Below are 23,507 nucleotides of genomic sequence, written 5' to 3'. Positions count from 1 at the left end.
GAGAGTATTTTCAGCCATGTCAAAGGCCTGAGTAAACAATTAAGGTAAGGTATGCCGAAGGTCCTGTGATTCCAACAAAGTAGGGCATACCCAAGGCCCAATGATTCCAAATGGTCAAGCATACCCACGCCCCAGGAACGTCAACAAATCAGGAATGCCAAATGCCCGGTGAAGCCCTTTACGCCCACGAACATGTGGATTCATCAACAATTGTAATCCAATGAACAACGAATGATAATTAGGCTTGATACTGCAATAGCATCACATCGCATAAGGCGTGGGTGTTTATGTCCTACCCTAAATCTTGCTCATTAGTGTATTCACACAAAAGATATATTGACGCAATTTAAACAGTCCAATGAGGTAGCAATGTTTGCAGCGTTCGAGGGATATCTTGAACAGCCGTCATGTCGAATATGTTTTATTTCTATTTAAACGTTTGTGTTGGTTTCAATAAGTTTGATTCGACTTTTTCAATTTTAAAGTATGTGTAATGCGTGTATCGAATTGATTTTATGGAAAATGTTTTGATAATGGTTGCACTGACAAGATGACAAGGAAGTATTAATATCGTCTCTTTGTGACGGTCACATGTCTTACTAGGAACATTGAGCACTTCAAGGAGCCTGTTAGTGTTTACTGACTTTGGACAAGGAGATCCAGTTGTGAAAACAATTACATGATAATTAGGAACCATAATAATATATATATATATATATCTATATATACAATTTTGTTATATAAGGTCCAGGAGCAACAGTAACTTGCATGCGCATTGATTTAATGTTTACACACAATTACTATTTAAGTACAGGTACATATCACGGCTGAGAGAAAAATATATGATAATAAAATTCATTTATATCATAAGTATATTGGTATGAAAAGATTTCAAATTCCAATGACTTTATTTTATGTCAAGTATAAGTTTGCGAAGCCTTTTCCCAACTGAAACTTATCTCACCAGGAGCAGGGTTGAAGCCATGTTTACGTTATTATCATGCATAAGCGAGCTCACGAGATGTCACGAGATGTCACGAGAGCAGAATCCATTTGCGACTATGTGTTCGACATGGTCAGAGGTAAAGTTTACTCAATAAACGGGCTTCCATGTTATTTGTAAAGATATATTACGTCACTCGGTTTACAGAAGCAGCGTGCCAAATATTGACAAAAATTATCGTCATTTTAATGGGGCCAATTTGGGCATACGGGCCATTATGTGAATTATCGAATTCTTTTCGTCACGTAAGAAAATAAATTTCATTTTCTTTTTGTTTTATATCTTTTTCATGTTTCACATCCTGAGTAAGGTATTAACGGAAAGTTAATAACATTTGCTATGTAAGGAAAATAAGAAATGCAAGTTTTTTCCTGCTGATAAGAAAAAAGAGCGAAAGTAAGCGGCACGGTACCTTGTAAGTGGCTGTTTACCTGTAAATAATCGATTAACTGATAATATTTGTTCTATAAAAGATCTGATGCAATACCAATAGACCTCTTTTATATTCATCCATTTTCCAATATTCAATTCATATTTCGCGGTAGTCGAACAATAGGTGGACAATTTTCGGTCAATTTAGTGACATTTCCATATGAATGGCCTAACGGGCGAATATTGGTTGTGGTGCGGTGCGTATAATACATAAAAGGGTATGTCTTTCCGGACTGATTGAAAATACATAAGAGCAGGACGGGTTGTGATCGATCTGCATGATCAATCCGTGCTACTGCCGGACGGGAGTTAGCTAAATCTACAGGTCCTAATGCGTTAATGCTGTAACGCCATGGATGAAAATCCCCAGGAATGCTGGTGTTTCCGGTGTATTGCCACGCATCTAGAAGTGTATTTTTACAATTGATTTCATATATATTTCTATCTGCTATATATACAACATGTCTATATATATATACTACTTGTCAGTGACTGTAGTAAAATTTGCCTCGATATTACCTGTCAATAGCTATAACTTGTCCATAACTAAGGTAAAATCTACCATAGATACCACATGTTTATAGCTATAACTTGTCCATAACTAAGGTTAAATCTACCATAGATACAACATGTCTATAACTTGTCCATAACTAAGGTTAAATCTGCCATAGATACCACATGTATATATCTATAACTTGTCCATAACTAATGTTAAATCTGCCATAGATACCACATGTCTATAACTTGTCCATAACTAAGGTTAAATCTACCATAGATACCACATGTCTATAACTATAACTTGTCCATAACTAATGTTAAATCTGACTTAGATACCACATGTCTATAGCTATAACTTGTCCATGACTAAGGTTAAATCTGCCATAGGTACAACATGTCTATAGATATACCTTGTCCTTAACTTATGTTAAATCTACCATAGATACCACATGTCCATAGCTATAACTTGTCCATAACTAATGTTAAATCTACCATAGATACCACATGTCTATAGCTATAACTTGTCCATAACTAATGTTAAATCTACCATAGATACCACATGTCTATATCTATAACTTGTCCATAACTAATGTTAAATCTGCCATAAATATCATATGTCTATAGATATTATCCGTCGATAACTTCAATAAATCTGCCATAGATACCACATGTCTATAACTTGTCCATAACTAAGGTTGAATCTACCATAAATACCACATGTCTATATCTATAACTTGTCCATAACTAATGTTAAATCTGCCATAGATACCACATGTCTATAGCTATAACTTGTCCATAACTAATGTTAAACCTACCATAGATACCACATGTCTATATCTATAACTTGTCCATAACTAATGATAAATCTGCCATAAATACCACATGTCTATAACTTGTCCATAACTAAGGTTGAATCTACCATAAATACCACATGTCTATATCTATAACTTGTCCATAACTAATGATAAATCTGCCATAAATACCACATGTCTATAACTTGTCCATAACTAAGGTTGAATCTACCATAATACCACTTGTCTATAACTTGTCCATAACTGATGTTAAATATACCACAGATACCACCTTTCTATAGCTATTATCCGTTCAAAACTAATAAAAAATCTGCCATATATACCACTTGTCTATAGCTATTATCCGCCCATAACTATGGTTAAGTCTGCTATAGATATAACAAGCCTTAAGCTATAACCTGTCCGTAACTAAGGTTGAATCTGCCATAGATACCACATGTCGGTAGCTAAAACCTGCCATACCTATGGTTAAATCTGCAATAGATGATACCACATGTCTATAACTAAAACTTTTCAATAACTATGGTTTAATATGCCATATATACCACATGTCTATAGCTATTTTCCGTCCATAACTTCAATAAATCTGCCATAGATACCACATGTCTATAGCTATTTTCCGTCCATAACTTCAATAAATCTGCCATAGATACCACATGTCTATAACAATAACTTTTCCATAACTAAGGTTAAATCTTCCATAAATACCACATGTATATAACTATAACTTGTCCATAACTAAGTTTAAATCTGCCATAGATACATAGATACCACATGTCTATAGCTATTTCTTGTCCATATATATGACCATAGATACCACATGTCTTTTACTATTACCTGTCTATAACTACAGCAAATCTGCCACAGATACTGATACAATATACAATGTACCACTTGTCCCTGGCGATTCAGCATATACATTCCTGTTTGATAATATTCCCAAAAATGCTTCGTTTCTAACATAAGAAATTCGTAAATATATGCAATGTATTTGTCTTTTTAGAATGGTTTTGCTTTCTCCATCGTAAACGATGTTAATTCTTTAATTTTGAGACATTTATTACAAAGCTGATTGTAAACGATATGGGGAAATCGATGTAAATATAGGCACGCACAATCTCTGCTGTTCCACCCAGTGTGACATTTTTTCAGAATTGATCAAAGTTGGAAGCCTCTGGTTATCTCTGTCTGTAGTAAGACCACTGATCGTGTATTACGGACTAGGCCGTTGGGTACTGTTAAAGGACAGCGAAAATGATATTTATGTCGCAATCAAGTGATTAACCTCACTATAAATAATAGTGTTAGTAATCAGTGTCAGGCGAGTTGTCAATTACATTGTGTTAGAAGCCCTCGAGAGCATGAAATACATTGTTACCTATTGAAATAGATCAGCGATGCATCCTTGTAGTATTGAGGCTTATCAGAGTGATCCTATGAAGAACTAGCCGTGTTGTGAATGCATTTGTCCAACTTGTTTACAATTTGATTCATTTCTTCGGCTTTCTGTTGATTCTTTTAAATAGCCAGGCAGTTTACTCTGTTGATGGATTGCCAGTCCTCGGTGTTGGTGTAAGCCTAGAAGATGGAATATATTCTGGCAAAATTTACATGAAATGATATTTCAGTTAAAAAGTATCTGTTGTGTCCAAACTTTTACGTTATAAAGGGTTGTAGAGGCACTTTTCCCTTTTCGCTGTACATTATGTTTCAGATCAGTGTATAAATGATTTTCCTATCCTTTTCACTCTTAGTTCAACTGATGTGTGTTTAATGGACGACATGGCCATAAGTATATTCTGTCCTTAAATGGTGACGAAAAATTTGAGTTGTATGTTGACGCTATGGTATATTTTGAGTTGTATGATAACGCTATGGTAAGTATATTTTGTCCTTTTGTGTTGACGATCTGTTGTATTTTGTACTTGTGTGTCGGCACTGTGGTATTATTTGTACTTGTTTGTTGACACTGTGGTATTATTTGATTTGTATGATAACGCTACGGTATATTTTGTATTTGTGTAGACTATCTGGTGTATTTTATACTTGTGTGTTGACACTATGGTATATTTTGTACTTGTTTGTTGACACTGTGGTATAATTTGATTTGTATGATAACGCTACGGTATATTTTGTATTTGTGTTGACGTCGTTGAATTGTTTGCCCTCTTGTGTTGACGATGTGTTGTATTTTGTACTTGTCTTCCGACACTGTGGTATAAATTATATTTGTATGTTTAAGTTATCTTACATTTTCTCACTTATATTGAACAAATATTTTCTAGGAGTCAAACGATCAACATCAGCTAAAAAAGACAATCACACCAATTACGTTGCAAATTGGTTGAACGAAAATTATTTTATTTGATGTCATTTAGTCTTGCAACAACCATGGTTACACTAGTGTATGTTGTTATATGAAATTCTTTAATATGAACTAACCTATTCGCAACAAGCATATCAAGGTTATAGTAGAAGAATATATCCTATTCATCAGTTGAGACATCGCAGTTTCATTCATTGGTTGATTGGTGTCGCTTTAAAGACGTATGCTTCACTACAGTGGTTCTGTAATTAATTAAAACATTTAAAGGGAAATTAAAAAAACTTTTTTGTCGATTTAAAATGTATCTGTTATGACTTGCGTTATGAATTTCAAATTCTTAGGTCGATAAGATGGCTTCAACTCTAATGAATAAATTCATCTTCGGAAGAAATCATGGTTATAAACTGTACGCACTTTCATGCATTCAACTACTCAAATTTTAAAGCGTTGTAAAAACTGAACCTCCGTTACGGGAAACCTGTATATTGGTCCGAAATGTTGTTCAATTTAGTCAGGTCCGCTGAACATTTATAAGGTCATGTTAAAGTAATATCACGCTTATTCATGAGATTTAGACATTTGTGGAAAAGTTCAAGAGATTGTATAATATATATTTATATTTCTTAAAGTTCTACCCGCAAAATGTATCCCTACCGAAAACGTTGTTGGACAAACAAAATATTAGCGAAAATCAAGTAATTTTAATTATGAATAAATATTTTCTTAAGGTTAATATATCTGTCAAGGTAGGGGCCATGGATTCAGCTTTCTTTCATCCTGTGGTCACTCACAAATCTTTGTTCCACCAATGTAGCCTGTATCATTTATACCGCACCCCTTGCTGTGGAATCAAAGAAGATAAAGGTTGAATTTGGCAGGATGCCATACCTGAATAATATAATAATGATATAATATACAACATTTTATATAGCGCCCTATCTAGCTAACCTAATCCACTCTAAAGCGCTTTACAGTACATAGACATTCAATTTATACAATCAATACATTTAGCATATACATAAATCAATAAAAAAAAATGAGGAATTCACAGGAGCTGCCTTATCAGGCGCTAACTACTAGTCATATGTCACCTGGCTAATATCTCCCCATGTATGTATACTGTACCTGCGTGTGCGCTGGAGATGTATTGTGTTCTGTTTGTAGTGGGACTGTGCTTCCAACGGTATCATTTATAGGGCCACCTCACTTGAATACAACAGCACAGATACCGCAACATCTACCCCAGACCTCAGGTATACTGTAAGGGTACTAATATTAGCGGACTCAAACTTAGCGTTTTATCTAGTTCTAACATAAGGAATTCGTGCACTTATAATATATACAATAGAAAACTGCATACAGGAACTTCGATTTTTTCAATAATAATTAGGCGCAAAATTTGAAGCAGAAAGGCGCTAAAATTAGCATACCGCTAAAATATGTACGGACATGTGATCCAGATGTGAAAACATAGACAGTAAAATGTATTTCTAAATACACACGTTTTGCTTTATATTCTTCAGTGCTATTACAGTTACCTCGTACTACCATTTTGATAGGCATCGATTAGCTCCAATCGTATAAGATCTACGTGTGAAAGTAACCCCTTAATTTATTACACTTATGTTAGCCGTGTATGGTTAAAACACCATCATTTTGTAATGACGTCATCCGTCGTCTACAGAACGAGCAACGCAAACAAAACCAATTGAAATCGATCAGACACCAATACTCAAATCGGCCTCTATATTTACCATGATTGATCACAGGAATGCCCCTAATCGTTCAAGCCTTTGATCAAGGCCAGTTTACAGTAGAATTCATAAGTAAATATAGTATATGTGTAAACTGTTATGTAATTATGACACGCCTGTTCATAGTGCTCAAAGGTATTTAGCTAGGACTTACTATCTCGACATCTCGACATGCACAAAACAATATTGTATGTTATGTTAACATTGTACGTCCGAAAATTGTGAGTACAACATGCAAAACAAGTGTTAGTTAAAGTAAGTTTTCACCAAGTATGCAACCCAAAAAGCGGGAAAGGTGAGCATAAACCCTTTATAACGATACATTTACAATTTTTTGGCGATAAAAGACAATGTATTTATAATTTGTATTTCACGAAAGCTGTGCCTGAATAGAGTCCAGCTACAATATGTACAATGTTTCAGATAACTTGACGGGCTGTGAGTCAATCCCCTTGTTAAGTAAAATGTTCCCTAAAATACACGGTAAGGGAGCTCCTTTTTGAAAATTTAATAATAAGTCGATGCAAAAAGCCCAACAACAATAACATTTATTTACCGTACTGCTATTCTGTCTATTTGGGGTTTGGTAATGGTGGTAAAGGTCAAAAGAGTGAAAACCAGCATCTAAACTGTTCAAAAATATATGTAGAAATATAGCAAAAGACGAAGATTTCGTGTAAAACTTATTTTAATGTTACAAAAATTGTACAGCTTTTAAAATAAGCTGACCAAAATGGGTGGAGACATAGTGCACGGTCCTTGTAATCATTCTGAATGTCCTGAAGTAACTGAGAAGAATAGCCAACTGTGTTGTTTTTTTTACAGTAAGAACAAAAAAATAAGTAATTAGCTGCCTATATGCGGAAGATCTAGATGTATAGCTTTTCGCACATGTGTCACAGACAAACAGGGTGTGTATGTGTAACACGTGTAGGAGTTATGTCTTAGTGTAAGTTTATTTGGAATATCATGTCCGATCTTAGTACACTGCCGCTCCTTATGGATGATGTACTTAAAATACTGATAGTTTATGTAAACTTGGCAGTATTTGTTATTGAGCAAGGAATGTGATGGATTTGTGTCCAGCAAAACGGAGTCGTAAACGCCGTTAGTATCATGAAACACTTCATGGGGGGTCTGTGTTACATAATATGTCATTTGACAGCTTATTGGCGCATAAAGAAAACATGTAGTAAATGATACGCTATCCTACTTTTCAAACTCATAAAGCATGTTGGAAATGTGCATGTAGGCGCGTTTTATGGCAACGTTTCACGTTAAAACAGACTCTGTAATGTAATCAGAAATATTGAAATTCATGGATTAACCTTTTAGGACTGAAAGCATTTCGTTCAGGAAACATGTTGGACAATTTATCCAGCTTCAGTTGACGTTATTTACATCAAAAGCTTATTGAATCATAGATCAGCCTCGGCAAATATTCCACCATGTTCAAAAATTAAGATAAGAAGTCATCTACCATTGCCAACACCTATCTAAAATCTTTGAAGTTAAATTGTTTTATCTACAAACAGACTGCAGTTACACAAACTTACATTCCTTATATACATGTTATATCCTTTGGTTGAACAATAATTTCAGGCGATACTAACCACAGACAAATCCTTGATAAATATCAATGTTGCTCATGTATGTGGCGGCATCATTTAATTATAGATAATGAAAAATCTTTAAAACTTCTGGGTAATTTTGTATCTACATCGATGCCAATAACTTCTGTTGAAACTCTCTATTCATATTGTCCTATACCTGGGTGAATGTAGCTTTTAGACATTCTTAATGGTTGGGTGGCTTAGGTTTTTATCGTCGTCTTTCACTGACTTAGGTTTGTGTTCAGTTGTCACGAGAGGTCAATTGGCCTTTACTCTCCCTCTTGGTGGTTCTAAAGTCCTGGTATTTATTTAAGCAGGCCTTACAAGGCTTTTTCAAGTCTTGCATAAAAGCAGTATCAGTTTACTAGGTCCGACCTTATTTCATAAACGAACAACTTAGGTCCAAACGGTCCAATCGTTTGGATCGCAATAACCGGAAGTGGTCCTGGTCCTGCCAGCAGGTACATTGTAAGTCCCAAGGCCGGACAGCTCCTTGGGGTCTGTTAGGCGTGGTCCTCGGCTGTGGTTCCCAGACCCGATGTCTTTGCGTGGTCCCCACAGTTCTCTTACGTCACATTCTTAATGATATTGTTCAGTAGTTATATTGACGTTGTCGGCATCACTTTACAATCTCGTCGTATTCCTGGGTTATTGAGCTTTACCGTTAATGCCACTAGTGACAACGTCTCCATATCCGGCCATTATTTACCCAGTTAACTCATCTCCATACAGCATTTACGGTTGTTTGTACAAGAATATATCAAAAAACGAATCGTTTTGCATAATCTGCTTCAGTATCAAATAATAAAGACAAATCATCATTATTAGTCAAATGAGATGTTAAGTAGAAAATTGCGGTTTACATGCAGAAACTGGTTCCAACACTCAGTGGTATCTATTCCCTATGCTTAATTATACATGTACATACTTTAATTGTTAGGTATGACATTCATACTAAATACTCTAAGTTGTTTAACTTGTGTCCAATTCCATTCGAATTTTTTTCAAATAAAATATGTTTAAACTAAAAACTAAAACAGCATTTGATGTGCGCTAGAAATATTTGGTATACTGATAAGGTCAACTTCCCAATGTAAGATATTAAATCGCTTAACGCCAGTGAATAACCTTCTCTTTAACCCTTAATACAGGTATTGCCACGGCCATGTGAACACAGAGAATAAACCAGCGGAAAGCATTTTTTGATAAATATAATAGGAACTCATTATTGTCGTTCCTCTTTGTTACCCTTTATACCGAAATTGGATGAATGGATTTAAACGAATTGGATATTAAACTGGACTTTGTATACACGAACTGTGCAAGGTCGTCTTATTGAAAAATATAAGCGATAGCAAATGTTGTTAAATTATTATTGATTTAGATTGAAAACATCACGGACATAAGTAATTACAGGGATTTCACTAGGAGATCACGAACCTTTACAATCCTTAAAATATAATAAACTGTACGGTGAGCAGTGTCCAATCTTTCAATTTTGCAACTTTTAATATCAGAAGAGCCATACAATCGGCATACTTAAATGTTCAAACTTCACCGAGTCAATAACCGATCAAGGTATATTTCAGTGTATCAGCGATATCATTTTTAATACATTAAAATGATAGATAGTCGTATTGTTCCAAGGTGTAAAGGTCGGCTAAAGACTCTCTATTTTCAAGATGTGGGGTTTTAAGTGTCTACAGTTATTGCTTACTATGTCAGATCGTTGGAGATCTATGTATTTTCATAGATTTAGCGGGACACGGGGGAATATTATTTACCTTCCTAAACACATTGTTACGTCCCTTGTTTTGTTTACGAGCTCATGTTGTTTTCCCTTTAGTTTTGGTGTCTTTTTTCCTCAGTCGCGGTTTTTGCTATTTCGTATCGATTTTAAATAATACTCTGGCTTTGCGCGTTGTAAATGTTGTACTTTTTCTGTTTTGCTTTTCAAATAATGAATAGAACGATAAAGAAATAAAACTTCTTTGCAATTTAACTGTAAATAAATTATTTGAATGTGTCTAGAGAATGAATTGAGGCTACATACAACTGTTTCAGTATTCAGCGTAAAATATTGATGTCTACATGAAATCTGAAAATGGACAGGCCGTTAATATGCTTCCATTGATTTAAAAAAAAAATATATCTGAAGACGGCAAAACAAACACTTTGTTTGATAAATCCCTCGTCGGTGATGATGGATTTTTACCCCTCATTGTTCATAATAAGTTATTTTCTTATGGATGGATAAGCACATAGCATCTGTTCATTGCTCACAGGTAATAAAACAGTCGGCTTGTATATGTGTATATTATAGGCCGGATAAAATGGAAACACTGTCTCAGTAAATATATATGAACATTAAAATACTGTAAATGTAAATAAACGATTGATATAAATGAAAAATATCAATGAAAGTATGGAACTTCAAACAGTGGTTTTCCGGATAAACACACGTACATAATGAATAACGGATTAAAGTATTAAAGGACTTTAAGACGATCGTTATTTAACATCACAGTTACTGTTTACTTAATTATACATGACGGAATAACATTAGTTAATCGATGAATATAAATTAAACACAAAAGCGATCGAATCGATTGCCCATTTAAATACGACATACAAATGTACTTTGTAGTAAATTGGAAACACGTTGATCGAGAACCAGCTCGATTGAAATCCCTCCCTGTTATATTGCGCTCTGACACGACTTTTAATCAGTGAAAGTCACTGCTTTCAGTTAAAGTTACACTTGACCCGTAATCGTTGCAACACACATTACCTGGTCTGTCACCTGCCACGCAAAGGTATGTTTACTATAGGTGGCTTAACATTATAGCTATTTGAACACAGGTACCTGCTGTTCTGTGTGACAGGTGAGACACGTTTTGGGGAGAACTTGTGTATTCGGTATCTAAGGATGTATACGAGATCTCGGATATTACCTATCGACTCGTGACTTTAAAGGTAAGATTGTAAAATACCCATGGTGTATGATGGATGTGAAATAAGATTTAAGATGTTTATGTCAAAAGATTCCATCCTAAATGTACTACAGATATTCTATGGCTTCATATGTCTCTGCGTAGTGTAGAGATGCTTTTTGGAATTCGTCTACTAAACATATTGACTGGTTGTTGTTTTACAACAAATCTATTTTGCGTCCAAACATATCTAAAAACACATATACATGTAATTCGAAAATTCAAATGTGACTCACTTGAAAATAAAATCTGAATTTATTGTTCGAGATATGTACCGCTGGTATGAATCATAATTGAATATTTTTGCTTTCGTTCTCCCTTGTTGCCATATACCCAGGTTTCAATATGTTCGTGTCAGATGCAATCATGTGTGTTTTACTAGGCGAGGCACACTCTACCGACATAAACCTCTTGTGATTCGCACAAATTACAGACGCCTCTCGACGTCTTAACAGTTTTACCAACATTACATTTGATCATTTTACAATATACAAATATCGATGTTTGTTTTAGAGTCGGAGTCAATATTGAACGGTTTTATCAGAACCTATCAATGGTAATTTAACCCTTTTAATGTATTCACTTAAAAGTGTTTTACTAAATTTATCAGTACATGACAAAGATTTCGTTATTATACACATACTATCTTCAAATGTTGTAACAGACCAGTCTAGGAGGAAATTATTTCTTAAGTAAACGAGAAAATAGGTGAAATTGAATGTTTGGTATAAAGTAATGAGATGGAACAAAATCCCGAGATCAGTAATTAGACGTACTTATATAAATAGATTTAGCGATAAATCCACAAGATATCGTAAAGTGGTTTTTAATTTTCCACATTTCGTTACTAACTATAATATTTAACACCACCGGACTATAACAAATAATGTATGAACAGACCATCATGTCAATATTTAAATAAAATTGTACATACACTTTGTGCTAAACACTGGCCCTTTTGTGTAGTGGCCTATAGCTGAATAGTCCTATTAGGTTTTCTGTTTGTGGTGAACTGCGACCAAGATTTAAAATATGACATGCTAGCGATATCGAGTATGTTTGTTTATTTTTCACATTGCTTTCACGTTGAAATGAAAATAAAAGGTATGTTGTAATTGGCAAATATCCCAATAGTCAAATATAAAGGTTCTTTCATGTAAATATTTACAACCCTATGGCAAAAATGCGCTAGTCGTTTCATGTGATGTCGTTAACTCTTTAAAATGAGATCAGAATAAACTGTTTTCGATAAAATATGGAAAATCTGAAGAAACTTTTTATTTTTATGGAAACACACAAATCATTTTAAAAAAAAATCCATCTTTTGTTTTTTAAACAACCAAATGAAATGATAAACAATGTTGACAATATGAAAGTTACAAAACAACATAACTGAGTTATTCCTAACTTATCAATGTATCAAAAGATAAACCTTAGACACACAAATAATGTTTTACAGTTATCATGTTTCAACTGAACCGCTACTGACGGCAATTTGTGTTATACTATCCGGCATGGTCCATTTAATCCCGCTTTCACACGCCTTGTGAAGAGTTGCATCGAATATTTACTATATTTTGATTGGCTAAAAACTTAAGTTGTTAGATATATCGAACTAGAATAAAATTAAACGAATTCAACTTAAAGCTTATCACAGCCATTCATTATATATCGATGATTGATAACGTACTCAATTAGCTGAGACTTTACACGTGTTGCTTATCCCGCGTGTTCTGATCTGTTTTCGGTTTGTCCCCAGCGCTTTTTATATGACCTCACTCCAATGTGCTTTATATCTGTTTATTTTTCTCCAAGAAATCGATCATGCTATTATCAGTGTCACTAGGGTCGGCGTTTGTGCCATTTTTTTTACCGTTTATATGTTGAAAGTTTATACAGATTTTTGCACGTAAATTTCTACAAAACAGGCAAAGTTTAATTAACTATAGTTAATCAATGTTTTTGGTTTTTGAGTGCGGTAAGAAAATAACTTCCAAAAAACGTAACACGGAATTACATTAAGATTGAAAATGGATTAAAAAGTTATGCCGACTACGTGTTCTGCTTGTTATAGAATGTATTACATTCTAGTAAATGTACTAGAAACTTTCCGAACAAAACATTTCCGCATTTTGTCCGCCATTTTAATCGTTGACAAGCTTAGTAATTCTGATACACAGCGGTCAGACAACAGCATTAGCGGATCGATAGCGATCAGAAAAGGATGTCTTGGCGTTCAATTCAAGTCAATTCCTGATACATATATTCGCTATTGTCGTATAATCCTTTGATGGACGAGGTTCTGTCAGCTCTAGAACACATGAGGTCATTGCTATAGATTCAGGTGTCGGCATTATACCTAGTTCGTTCCAGAGGTAATAGCAGTTATCCAAAACGTGAGTAGCGCATGCTCATTCGTAGATCGGAAGTGCAATATGAACCGGAACTCCGACATTAGAAACGAAATACAAACAAACGGAATGCCAAAAGTAAAATAATGCTTTATTTAAATTGGGTTCAATCAATTTAAGTTGTTACAAGTGGATTGCAATATTCCATTCGACAGCGCGAGCATGTCTACATATATACTCACAGTCTATGGTGGATTTTGCTTCATTGAGTAGTAAGACACTTTAAGAATGAACTGTTCGTTACACCACTATCGTTATTACAACTGATAACGTTGAAATCCAGGATCAAGAGATTGACCTAGGGTATAGAGATAATTGAACACTTATGCGTTGTGCCTTTTATTAACATATCATGACCTATCAAATAGCAGCGGTACCAGGGACTCTAGAGACTCAATCGGGAACTATCGGCACTTTCCGTATAAATATTTTCTCGTTTACGGAAAGTGCCGAAGGTTCCCGATTGTCTAGGCACTATGGGGAGACATAGGGTTGGGGGGTTATGATGTACTCTACTACGGCGTATTTTCGAACGCATTTCATTTTTGGTTTCTTCGTCCCAGAACGAGAGATCGAATCAATACGTAAAAAGAAATATGATAGCTACAGCTATTTTATAGTTTTAAAACAACGGTAAGGAGACTCAAACACTGGTCGACTTTGTTTTTTGTCGGGGTTAAACTGTAAACAAGTGTTTGTTTACAGCAGTGTTTACATTGACAGCACATTGCCATGGATACAGCACAAACAGTTGAGACTCTTCACTTACGTCAATTAACTGAAAGAGATTAACGATCTTGTTTTGCCTAGAAGGCAGGGATAGGTTTGTGTAATTATAAAAAAGACACGATTGCTTTTGACTTTTTGATCGTATATAAAGTAAATAGATAAATACAAAGTGGTCGTTAGTCTAAGATTTGCACGTTTTCTTATCATAAGGTAGGGGGTTCACAGCCCAAGATTTAATCAGAAATAGCATTTGAAATCAGTGACTTGGGGGGAGGGGGGGGGGGAGTTAATGACTTTTATATCATACGATATACGTGATTAGACTAAGTCCTACATCGTGTACAGGGGTAATGTGTGTGTATATTTCAACAACATTTCAAAATACCAGCATCCAGTTTTGGTGATTTAAAAGGACGGAATACACAGCTATTGAAGGGTGTGAGTACATAGGCTTACATAACGATGAATGTGATAGCGTGCTGTGGCATTCAAATACAGGTGTTTGATACCCAGGTGAGTAACACATGTACAGGCCAGACTACCTGTACGTGTTTACCTGATTTCAAAGTCAAATATGAATTATTGACATTATTGACGAGGAATCAATAATTCACATTTTCAGTAGTGTAAACATTTTTTATGGTGCGGCAACAATAGATGATACGGTGTTCATCTAAATGTTTAAATTTCTACCCTTAAAATCTTCCTTAGAAAACGGAGAAAATTGTATACAAAATATAACGTTTACATTATATAAAATACATAGCTGTCGCCATGACATGCCGAGGTTTGAGTCCTTGATAATGTTGTAAGGAGCTTGGTATCAGGAGGGACTGATTTCGTAGGTACTTGGTTTACAACTATACATACATAAATATACCTGTACAATACATGGGTGTTCTGTGTCCCACGGGGCCGCGATGGCCAAGTTGTTTAGGCGTTTTACATTCTGCGATCACTAGCCCTCTACCACTGGGTTGCAGGATTTTTTTAAATATACATTTTATTTTACAACAATTATTAAACAAATTTTTACAACTTATATTAATCACTCTTGTTGGCCCGGATGTTAGCGCACGGGAGAAAACCCACGTGGTCGGGCAGGTGACCCATACCTTTTCACGTCAGATCGGGGAATCGAACCCCAGCCACCTTGGTGAAAGGCAAGTGCGCTATCCACTGCACCAACCGACCACCCTGGGTTGCGGGTTCGAAATCTACGTAGGGTAGTCGCCAGGTACTGGCCGGAGGTAGGTGGTTTTTCACAGGGAACTCCGGCTTACCTCCAGCACCAAAACATGGCACGTCCTTTTGTGACCATAGCTGTTAATAGAACGTAAAACCCAAACCCACCACACAAACAAGTTCTGTGTCCCGAGTCAGCCACACCCAGTATGTAGCGGATCGTGTGTGGTGTCGCTATTGAATGGACAGAACAACGATTGTTTACAACCCATAACACATACCGTAGGTTATTCGTTAACGATGGTGTTATTACATGAAATAAAACAGGCGTTATTATGCAGTAAAATATCGTTATACTGCCACCTTTCTAACGCAATATTGGCTCTATAAAGAGGTTTGGCTATGTTTAATCTGGATTTAATGCCCTAAAGCTTGCAGAATCATATGAAGATGAGAGCCTAGGTAGATACCACAGGAAAGAGAGAACAAATAGTAGATAAAGAAAGAATAGGAAGGAAATATTACAAATAAGATATCACAAGTATTTCGATGGAGAACAGCACATCGATGGAGAACAGCACTCTTATAAGACACCAAATATGCAGGGGGGTGGGGGGCTCATCAGTCGCCTCTTACGATCATGCGGTTGGAATTCTTTCTCCAAACCTGCACGGGGTTTGGCTATACATGGAAAGTTAGTATAAAGACATATTTAGGAAAAAGGAAAAAAGGGTCCTTGGAATATGTTTGAAGTTACCGTGGTGGCTTATGAATCGATTGGCATCATTAGGGTAAAGCAATATATTATATCAAGGATTGAATGTGTTGCTTTCCTTTCTTGTTTGGTTCATGTCATTTCGTGTTGCTTTCACTAATTAATGGGATCGAGGGGGATCATTTTGGTTTGTTAATATTAATGCGCATTGCCTCTCACTGTTGCTTGTTGTCTTCCTTTTTGTTTTGTGAAAGATGTTTATATTGTTTGTTTCAGGCCCGTTTTAAGTTACTTGTCTAGTTACATGTATTTTATGATAGCTTGTTCATGTTGTCTTCCCTATTGTTTGGAGACGGTTCCTGACCGTAACATTTTGAGTTGAGTGTTTGTAGTTTTATGAAGAGATTGTCCAGAAATGCGTACAGATACAGTCAGCTTTTGTTACCTACAAATAAAAGACCGACAAAATATCTCAATTATTAAAGAGTGTTCGAGATAGCTGAACTAGGGACTTACACACACTGAATAAATGACTTTGTGATAGCTAAAGTTGTCTGATTAAAATACAGGGGACCAGGAACAAGTAGTCAAATGTTGTAGCGAAGTGTTTTATAGACTGATACCAGTGTCATAAATAACATACCAAGAGCACAGTGGGTGTACTGTTTAAGTATCGTGGAAAACGGGAAACTTGTTGACATAAATGACCTTTCGGAACGCTACATAATGGTTCACCCTACGTACAGAGCCCTGGTCGAGTAACTTAACACGACTGACAACAGTCTGGAGCCTTTAACTGATATATAACCAGAGGGACAACAGAAAGATCTCATAAATCAGACCATTGACGGACAAACTTTCTTGTAAACAGTATTTAACTGATAACTAGTACAGTGCGTAACCACCATGACAACAAAAAGGAACTCCTATTTCAGTCCATTGGCGGACGGCGGTTCTTGTAAACAATGTATAACCGATATATAATTCATTATATCACCACTGTTACAACGTAAAGAACGTCACAAATCAGTCCATTGACGGACGATTTTTCTTGTAAAAATATATAACCGATAACTTATACATTATATCACCATTGTGACAATTAAAAGAACGTCAAGAATCGATACTTTGACGAACAGCCTAACCGGTTGATGATATACATATTTTTTTTATATTTTTTTTTATAAAATTAAATGTTTCCAGAAATATTAATGTTAGTATTGTGCTTTAGCGACTTGGTAATGGTCCTGTTAATATTTGTATGAACTACGAATGCCAACTGAAAGCAGTTCCACAATGACAACGAGAAGAACCTCACAGCTCCGGACGATATTTTGAATTCTATCAAACGCAATGAGACTGTTTCATTTGTTGTAGCGTTATTTTGTATTTTAGTGACTTTTAATGCATCAAAACAAGAGTGTCGAGAAGATTAAACGTTAAATACCGAAAATCAGCCGAAGTGGAAATCTTCAAAAGGAAACTGATGCCAAGCTTCCAAGAAGTCAATCAAGATCTACCAATACGAACAAATGCTTTACAACAGATATAACTGGATTTCAAACCTCCGAGAGACCTTGATCCTGAATATTTGATCGAACTACGAGAAGTGACGGGCGTATTTTGTTGGTTTGTTTACCAAGCTCTCGATACTTACTCCAATGTTGATTGTCCTTTTACGGTAAATATCATATTTTCTACACAACCTAGAACTCTGGACGATATAAAATCCCTCCGATCGATGCTACTCGACTACAAAGCGGTCACCTTTTAATAGCAGCTCTTGATGTGGACATTAAACTGGACATCTGACATATCTTTATCTGTACTCCTGGTTGCTAGGGGACCGATGTCCGTCGGTCGCTACGATGTACGGAATTGGACAAGGGGATTATAATGGGGGGAAAGGTCGGCAATGGATGCCTGAAGTCAGCAGATTAAAATATTGTTTTGTTTGTTCGATATTTAACTCTTTCAAACAAGTAAAATCATATAACAGCGATGTCCACTAGCGATCGAGGCACATTTTAATTTTAAGTGTAATGACAATGGAATATCACACAAGGAACGCGACATCACCTAGTGATCTCATTCTGGGTTTCTAGAGAGATACCCACCGAAACAAGTCAGGATATGAGAATTAAGAAAACAAAAATGGCGGGCCCATATCTAATATTTTGACGCATGCAAAACATATCCGTTTGTCTATACAACTGCATATTTTCTTTCATGGGAAATGGAATTGGAGAGGGATATCGAGTGGGTCGTTTTCCAGTTTTTAAACAATTAACTTGAAATAACTTCAAAACCTTTTCAATCGCTTTATCAAAATCAGTTTCCGCCTTCTTTGCAACAAAACCGAACGCCTTTTGAAAGCAAATATCTGATTGGTCTACATTTAACGAGTATTTATATTCATATGTGCACGAAGGCAGGTAATGATGATGTTTATCAGAATGCATCATTCGATCACAACAGGTTCTTGTCACCGAACCTGCATATATAGGTAAATTTAATTGAAAGTTAAGTGTTCGATATGCAAAACATTTCTCCAGTTGTATATGAATATGACTGAGTGGTTTTTTACTCTTCCTATAAGATTTTATTAGATAATCATTGACACTTAAGTCTCGTACCTTAGAACTTCGCGTCTCAAAGGTAATACGCTGGGGTCGCTTCAGTCTACGTTGCTATCATTTTCACATAACAGGTCAACAATTAAATTCATCACTTTTCTTGTTGTACCGGTACAGCATGTTTTATGGGACAATTTCCATGTTGCGTGACGTAATATCCGGGCATGTTCGATTTAGACTTGCCTACTTCCACTAGTGTCGCTTCTAGACTTGCCTACTTCCACTAGTGTCGCTTCTAAAACATCTTTAGATTCAAATATAATAGTGAAGTGTCTGCTGTGTCTGTTATTGACACTCGAATAATCACTGTAAACATTCCCCATCTTACTGACCAATAAATTTCATATACATAAGTGGTATACTGTACATGTACCTATTTATATTTTATGACCCCTGAACTCTCCGCAACCTCATAAGGCAATGGTCTCTGGACTTCGCTACCTGTACCATACCATATAAGACATATAATACTAAGTTTTATTGTTGTGCTTTGTCAGGTCGCAGGTCTGCCACCTCCCCACCACAGGGACCTGAGCATTTGTTACAGTTAAGCTATGTTTGGACCTAAATTGATGTATGTAGTCAGGGAATCATTCAACGTTTCGGGGGTTTATATAATGTACGGGAGTGGCATTTTAACGGAAGTTGAGTCAAATCCCTAAAAGGTAAAACATTTTCTGAACACATCAGTTAAGGTCTAAACATACACGTAGCTAAACTGTAACAAGTTCTCAGGTCCCTGTGCTCCCCACAATTGAGTTGGGGCAGGCGCCCCTGTACTTATCATTACAATATTTTTAGCACTAGCCTTAAAGCGCTGTAAAACCCGACACTGATCGACGTACATGCTATTAGGGTTTTAGTAATGTTTATTGGAATCGGACTGGAAAACCTAAGTGAAGTTTCAGACTTTAATAATACATTTTTGTTGTTGTGTTTTTATAGGTTACCATGACAGGACTCCGTTATACAGCGTGATATTATCCTAGGCCATCCTTCATTATCCAGTATGGGATGTGGCGGTTCAAAAGACACAGATGAGTCCGCAAATAAAAATAGAACGACGGGAACCAACCAGGTAGGTCAAAATATTATATTTTTATTACAGCTTATTGAATTAAATATCATTTAAAAAAATCATTTCAATTTTTAAGAATACTAAAACAAATCATTCAATCTATTTAAATTTTAAGACAATGATGTACAATTAAGCATTTTAAGGATCCCTGTACCACTGCTATAAACTGTAATTATGTGTTACAAACTGTTTCTACTTTCATGACAATAGCGTCAATAAATCATATCTGAAACTCCAATTTTGAATAAATCAATAATGGCGAAAAAAAAAAAATGTGAGAAGATTCGAACCTTGGACCTCCGGTTACAGTACGTTTACCCTAACCAACTTAGCTACCAGAACATCAGAAGCCTTGACCCGGCCAAATTACATCGACATCTTAAAGGAAATTAAGGGGAGGTCACTGTGTGTATGGAAATCTGCAGTGGAACTCTCTAGTGTTTTTGCCTGCAGTGGTACAGGGGTCCTTAACAACGATTATGCCTATTTAAAATTGAAAGTATAATGGTACATCATTTAGTCTGTACAAATATAAGATCTGTATTAAACATTCTGTTACGTTGTTAACCAAATAACTACAGCCTGCGGAGGACAACGTGTCTGTAGGCGAATACCAAAACGAGGAGACCAGTGACGTAAATCACAATACTGATGACGTCACGTCAACACGGGTAAGGAACAGGTGGTCGGGCGAATCGCGGGTGCTGGCATGTTTGTCGTTAATGTTAACCATACCCAGAACCTTCTACAAAGCGCATGCAATCATTTCTGCGAACTAGACTGGAGCATCCCATTACTTTCTGTCGACTGGAAACGTGTGTTTGTCATAGAATGTACCATTCAGCTGTTTCCCACAATTTGTACCCTACCCGTTATTATCTCTCTACTAACTGTATGCAAATATCAGACATAAAAACGTTGTTGTTGCTGATTAGATTTTATCAATAATTGCAATAAAATATAGAAATAGTCGGCTGCGGTGAATACTTTATAAAAATTGCTCTGTGTGGATGATTGGTGTACTTCTCGGACGTTAAGTGTTGATATAAACATGAACCAGGTAAATTGACAAATATGTTCGGGCTATAGTTTCCGTGAAGTCGTTATCAGAAAACCTCATTCATTGCATGAAATGGCAAAAAAGAATGTTTGATAAATATGCTGAGTAAACGAGTGTCGTAAACATCGGGCATTAAAGCTGACTCAATCTCTTCCATCTTAGTCACCGAAATGGAAACCGCTGTACGGAACACAGATAATTGCATGTAAATGTAAATAACTGCGATCGGAATGTAGTCATAACAAATAAACCTCTCTTTTTTTGCTTTTTTGGGGGGCTGTAAAATGTCAACAAACTGTATAGTCATCTTAATTATGAGGCAGCCATTGCGTAAACCCAGATTCATTACTTAAAAGACATTTTTAACAAGAGAAAGAATATATTTCTATTTCTATCTACATTTGTATATATTGAGCTTTAGTTCTTACTATTAAAACAAATATATTTTCTTGTAGGTCTTACTAATATAGTGTTCCATTTTCGAGACTACAAACGACAGCAAATAAAACAACGGCGTATCAACCATTTGTCAACATTTTTAATGGCCAACCAATGCCACTTTCTTGGCGCCTTATGTAGTACATAACAACGTACTGTTAAAAATGGTGTTATTTTCAATACTGAAACTTCTTATTTAGTAAATATAAGAACTATTGTCATATTTCTGAAAGAAGTGATTGAAAACAAAATTGACCTCCGTTTAAATGATATTTTATTTTGATTGATGGTCAAATGAATTAAGCAACAATAACGTTCAGATGTGAAAATTAAGCATTTTCAGAAAAGTGAGTTGGTCCTACAATTTGATAGAGCGCAAAGAAAATACAGAAAGTATATCTAAAATAAAGTTGTTTTATATTAAAGCATGAACCCGTTCTTCCCTTGCCCCTCTCCTTTCTTTCCTTTGCTGAATCGCAATGTCATCCTATCATCTGTTCCTGTCCAACATGCCAATGAATTCCAGAATGTAAATATAGACACCATTTCTCCAACAACCCTATATACTGTCCAACATGCCAATGAATTCCATTGAGTTTCGATTTGTCGCAGTGTTTTTTTCGCGTATACATGAACAAAGACAGTTCCGGAAGTTTCAATTAACATTTTTGATATTGTTGGTATTGAAGCCTTGCTAGAAATTTTCACTTTTATGTCGAATGATAGATAGTTTGAATTACATAAACCGCGAAAATAACACTGCCGCTAAAATGACTGTTTATACAGTATGTACTAGTACCTACTATTACTTACCTATACGCTGATGTAGCATCCCATTCCAAGCACGAATTCATGTCTCTATGGTTGCACCTGTGAACGTTGTTAATGGTATTTGAGCGTGGTAGAGAGCACTGACTTTCGCAATGGAATTTAAGCCAATTATAGTCATGCACGTGCATTAATTGTATCAGAGTGAAGCGTGGTACCATGTGACCTTGAAACTTTTGTGGAAATGTTGTGTTAGAGGGGAGTTTGGTTCCTGTAACCTTGAACCCTTGTACGTCGATAATGAGATCAGATGCGAGTGTGACGCCATTTGACCTTGCCCTTTCCGTAAGGTGATGGTACCACAGCGTTAGAGTGAAGGTCGGGTGATGCACCCTTTAACCTTCAGTGGGATATTATGTCTCTGGTCGAGTGTTGAACTGTACAATAACATGGGCATGGAAACAGCACAGACAAATTAATAACTAAATACGCCATCTCAACTAACTCTTAACACCGACAAAATCTTAATTGTAACAAGCTTTATTCATACACCGATCACAAATGAGTAACGAATAAGAATAGGTTGAAAATCTGAAAGTTCATAAATTCCTTTCGGACCATCTTGGATATTTGGATTATTGAAATATTGCTGCTCAACCTTGATATATCATTCGGATAATATCTAGAATCTTCTATAGGTGGCATTACTTCATTGTGATGGCTGGTATAGTCGCGTTGTTCAAGGTTTACCATGCGCAGTTACAACTGCCTAGTCTACGAATGCTCCTGGGATTCAAAATATCCGGAATCCTCGGGGTATATCATTGGTTGCTATAACAAAGAAATACACCAATTGTTATTTGAAGAGTTTTCTCTATGATACATTGTAACGCATGTGTTGTATTTGTACCCGTTTCTTTTGTCTCCTATTTAAACATAATTGTTTTCGTAGCGAATAAAGTCGTTGCGATGAATCCATTATTGCTTTATGCATGTTACTTATTGTTGCAGAGATATTTTACATGCTCTTTTACAAATCCAAATAAACCGCAAAAA

General features: G+C 35.8%; 1 protein-coding gene across 4 annotated transcripts in view; it reads left to right on the top strand.

The window, feature by feature from the left end:
* LOC110453762 overlaps positions 1 to 23,507 on the top strand; it is a 32,152-nt gene that overhangs the window by 3,373 nt on the left and 5,272 nt on the right. Inside the window, exons 1-3 of one of the 4 annotated variants that reach the window (XM_021502898.1) lie at positions 11,111 to 11,414; positions 20,053 to 20,185; positions 20,767 to 20,856. In XM_021502898.1, coding sequence (XP_021358573.1) covers positions 20,117 to 20,185; positions 20,767 to 20,856 — 159 coding nt within the window. In that variant the 5' untranslated portion in view covers positions 11,111 to 11,414; positions 20,053 to 20,116. Of the gene's footprint in view, positions 1 to 11,110; positions 11,415 to 14,980; positions 15,085 to 20,052; positions 20,186 to 20,766; positions 20,857 to 23,507 lie in introns of those variants that run through there. The other 3 variants (XM_021502899.1, XM_021502897.1, XM_021502900.1) reach the window with 3 other exon arrangements.

The sequence above is a fragment of the Mizuhopecten yessoensis genome, unplaced genomic scaffold (assembly GCF_002113885.1).
Source record: "Mizuhopecten yessoensis strain PY_sf001 unplaced genomic scaffold, ASM211388v2 scaffold7493, whole genome shotgun sequence".
Taxonomy (NCBI): Eukaryota; Metazoa; Mollusca; class Bivalvia; order Pectinida; family Pectinidae; genus Mizuhopecten; species Mizuhopecten yessoensis.
Note: the sequence above shows the minus strand (reverse complement) of the source record. Positions and strands in the feature narration are given on the sequence as shown.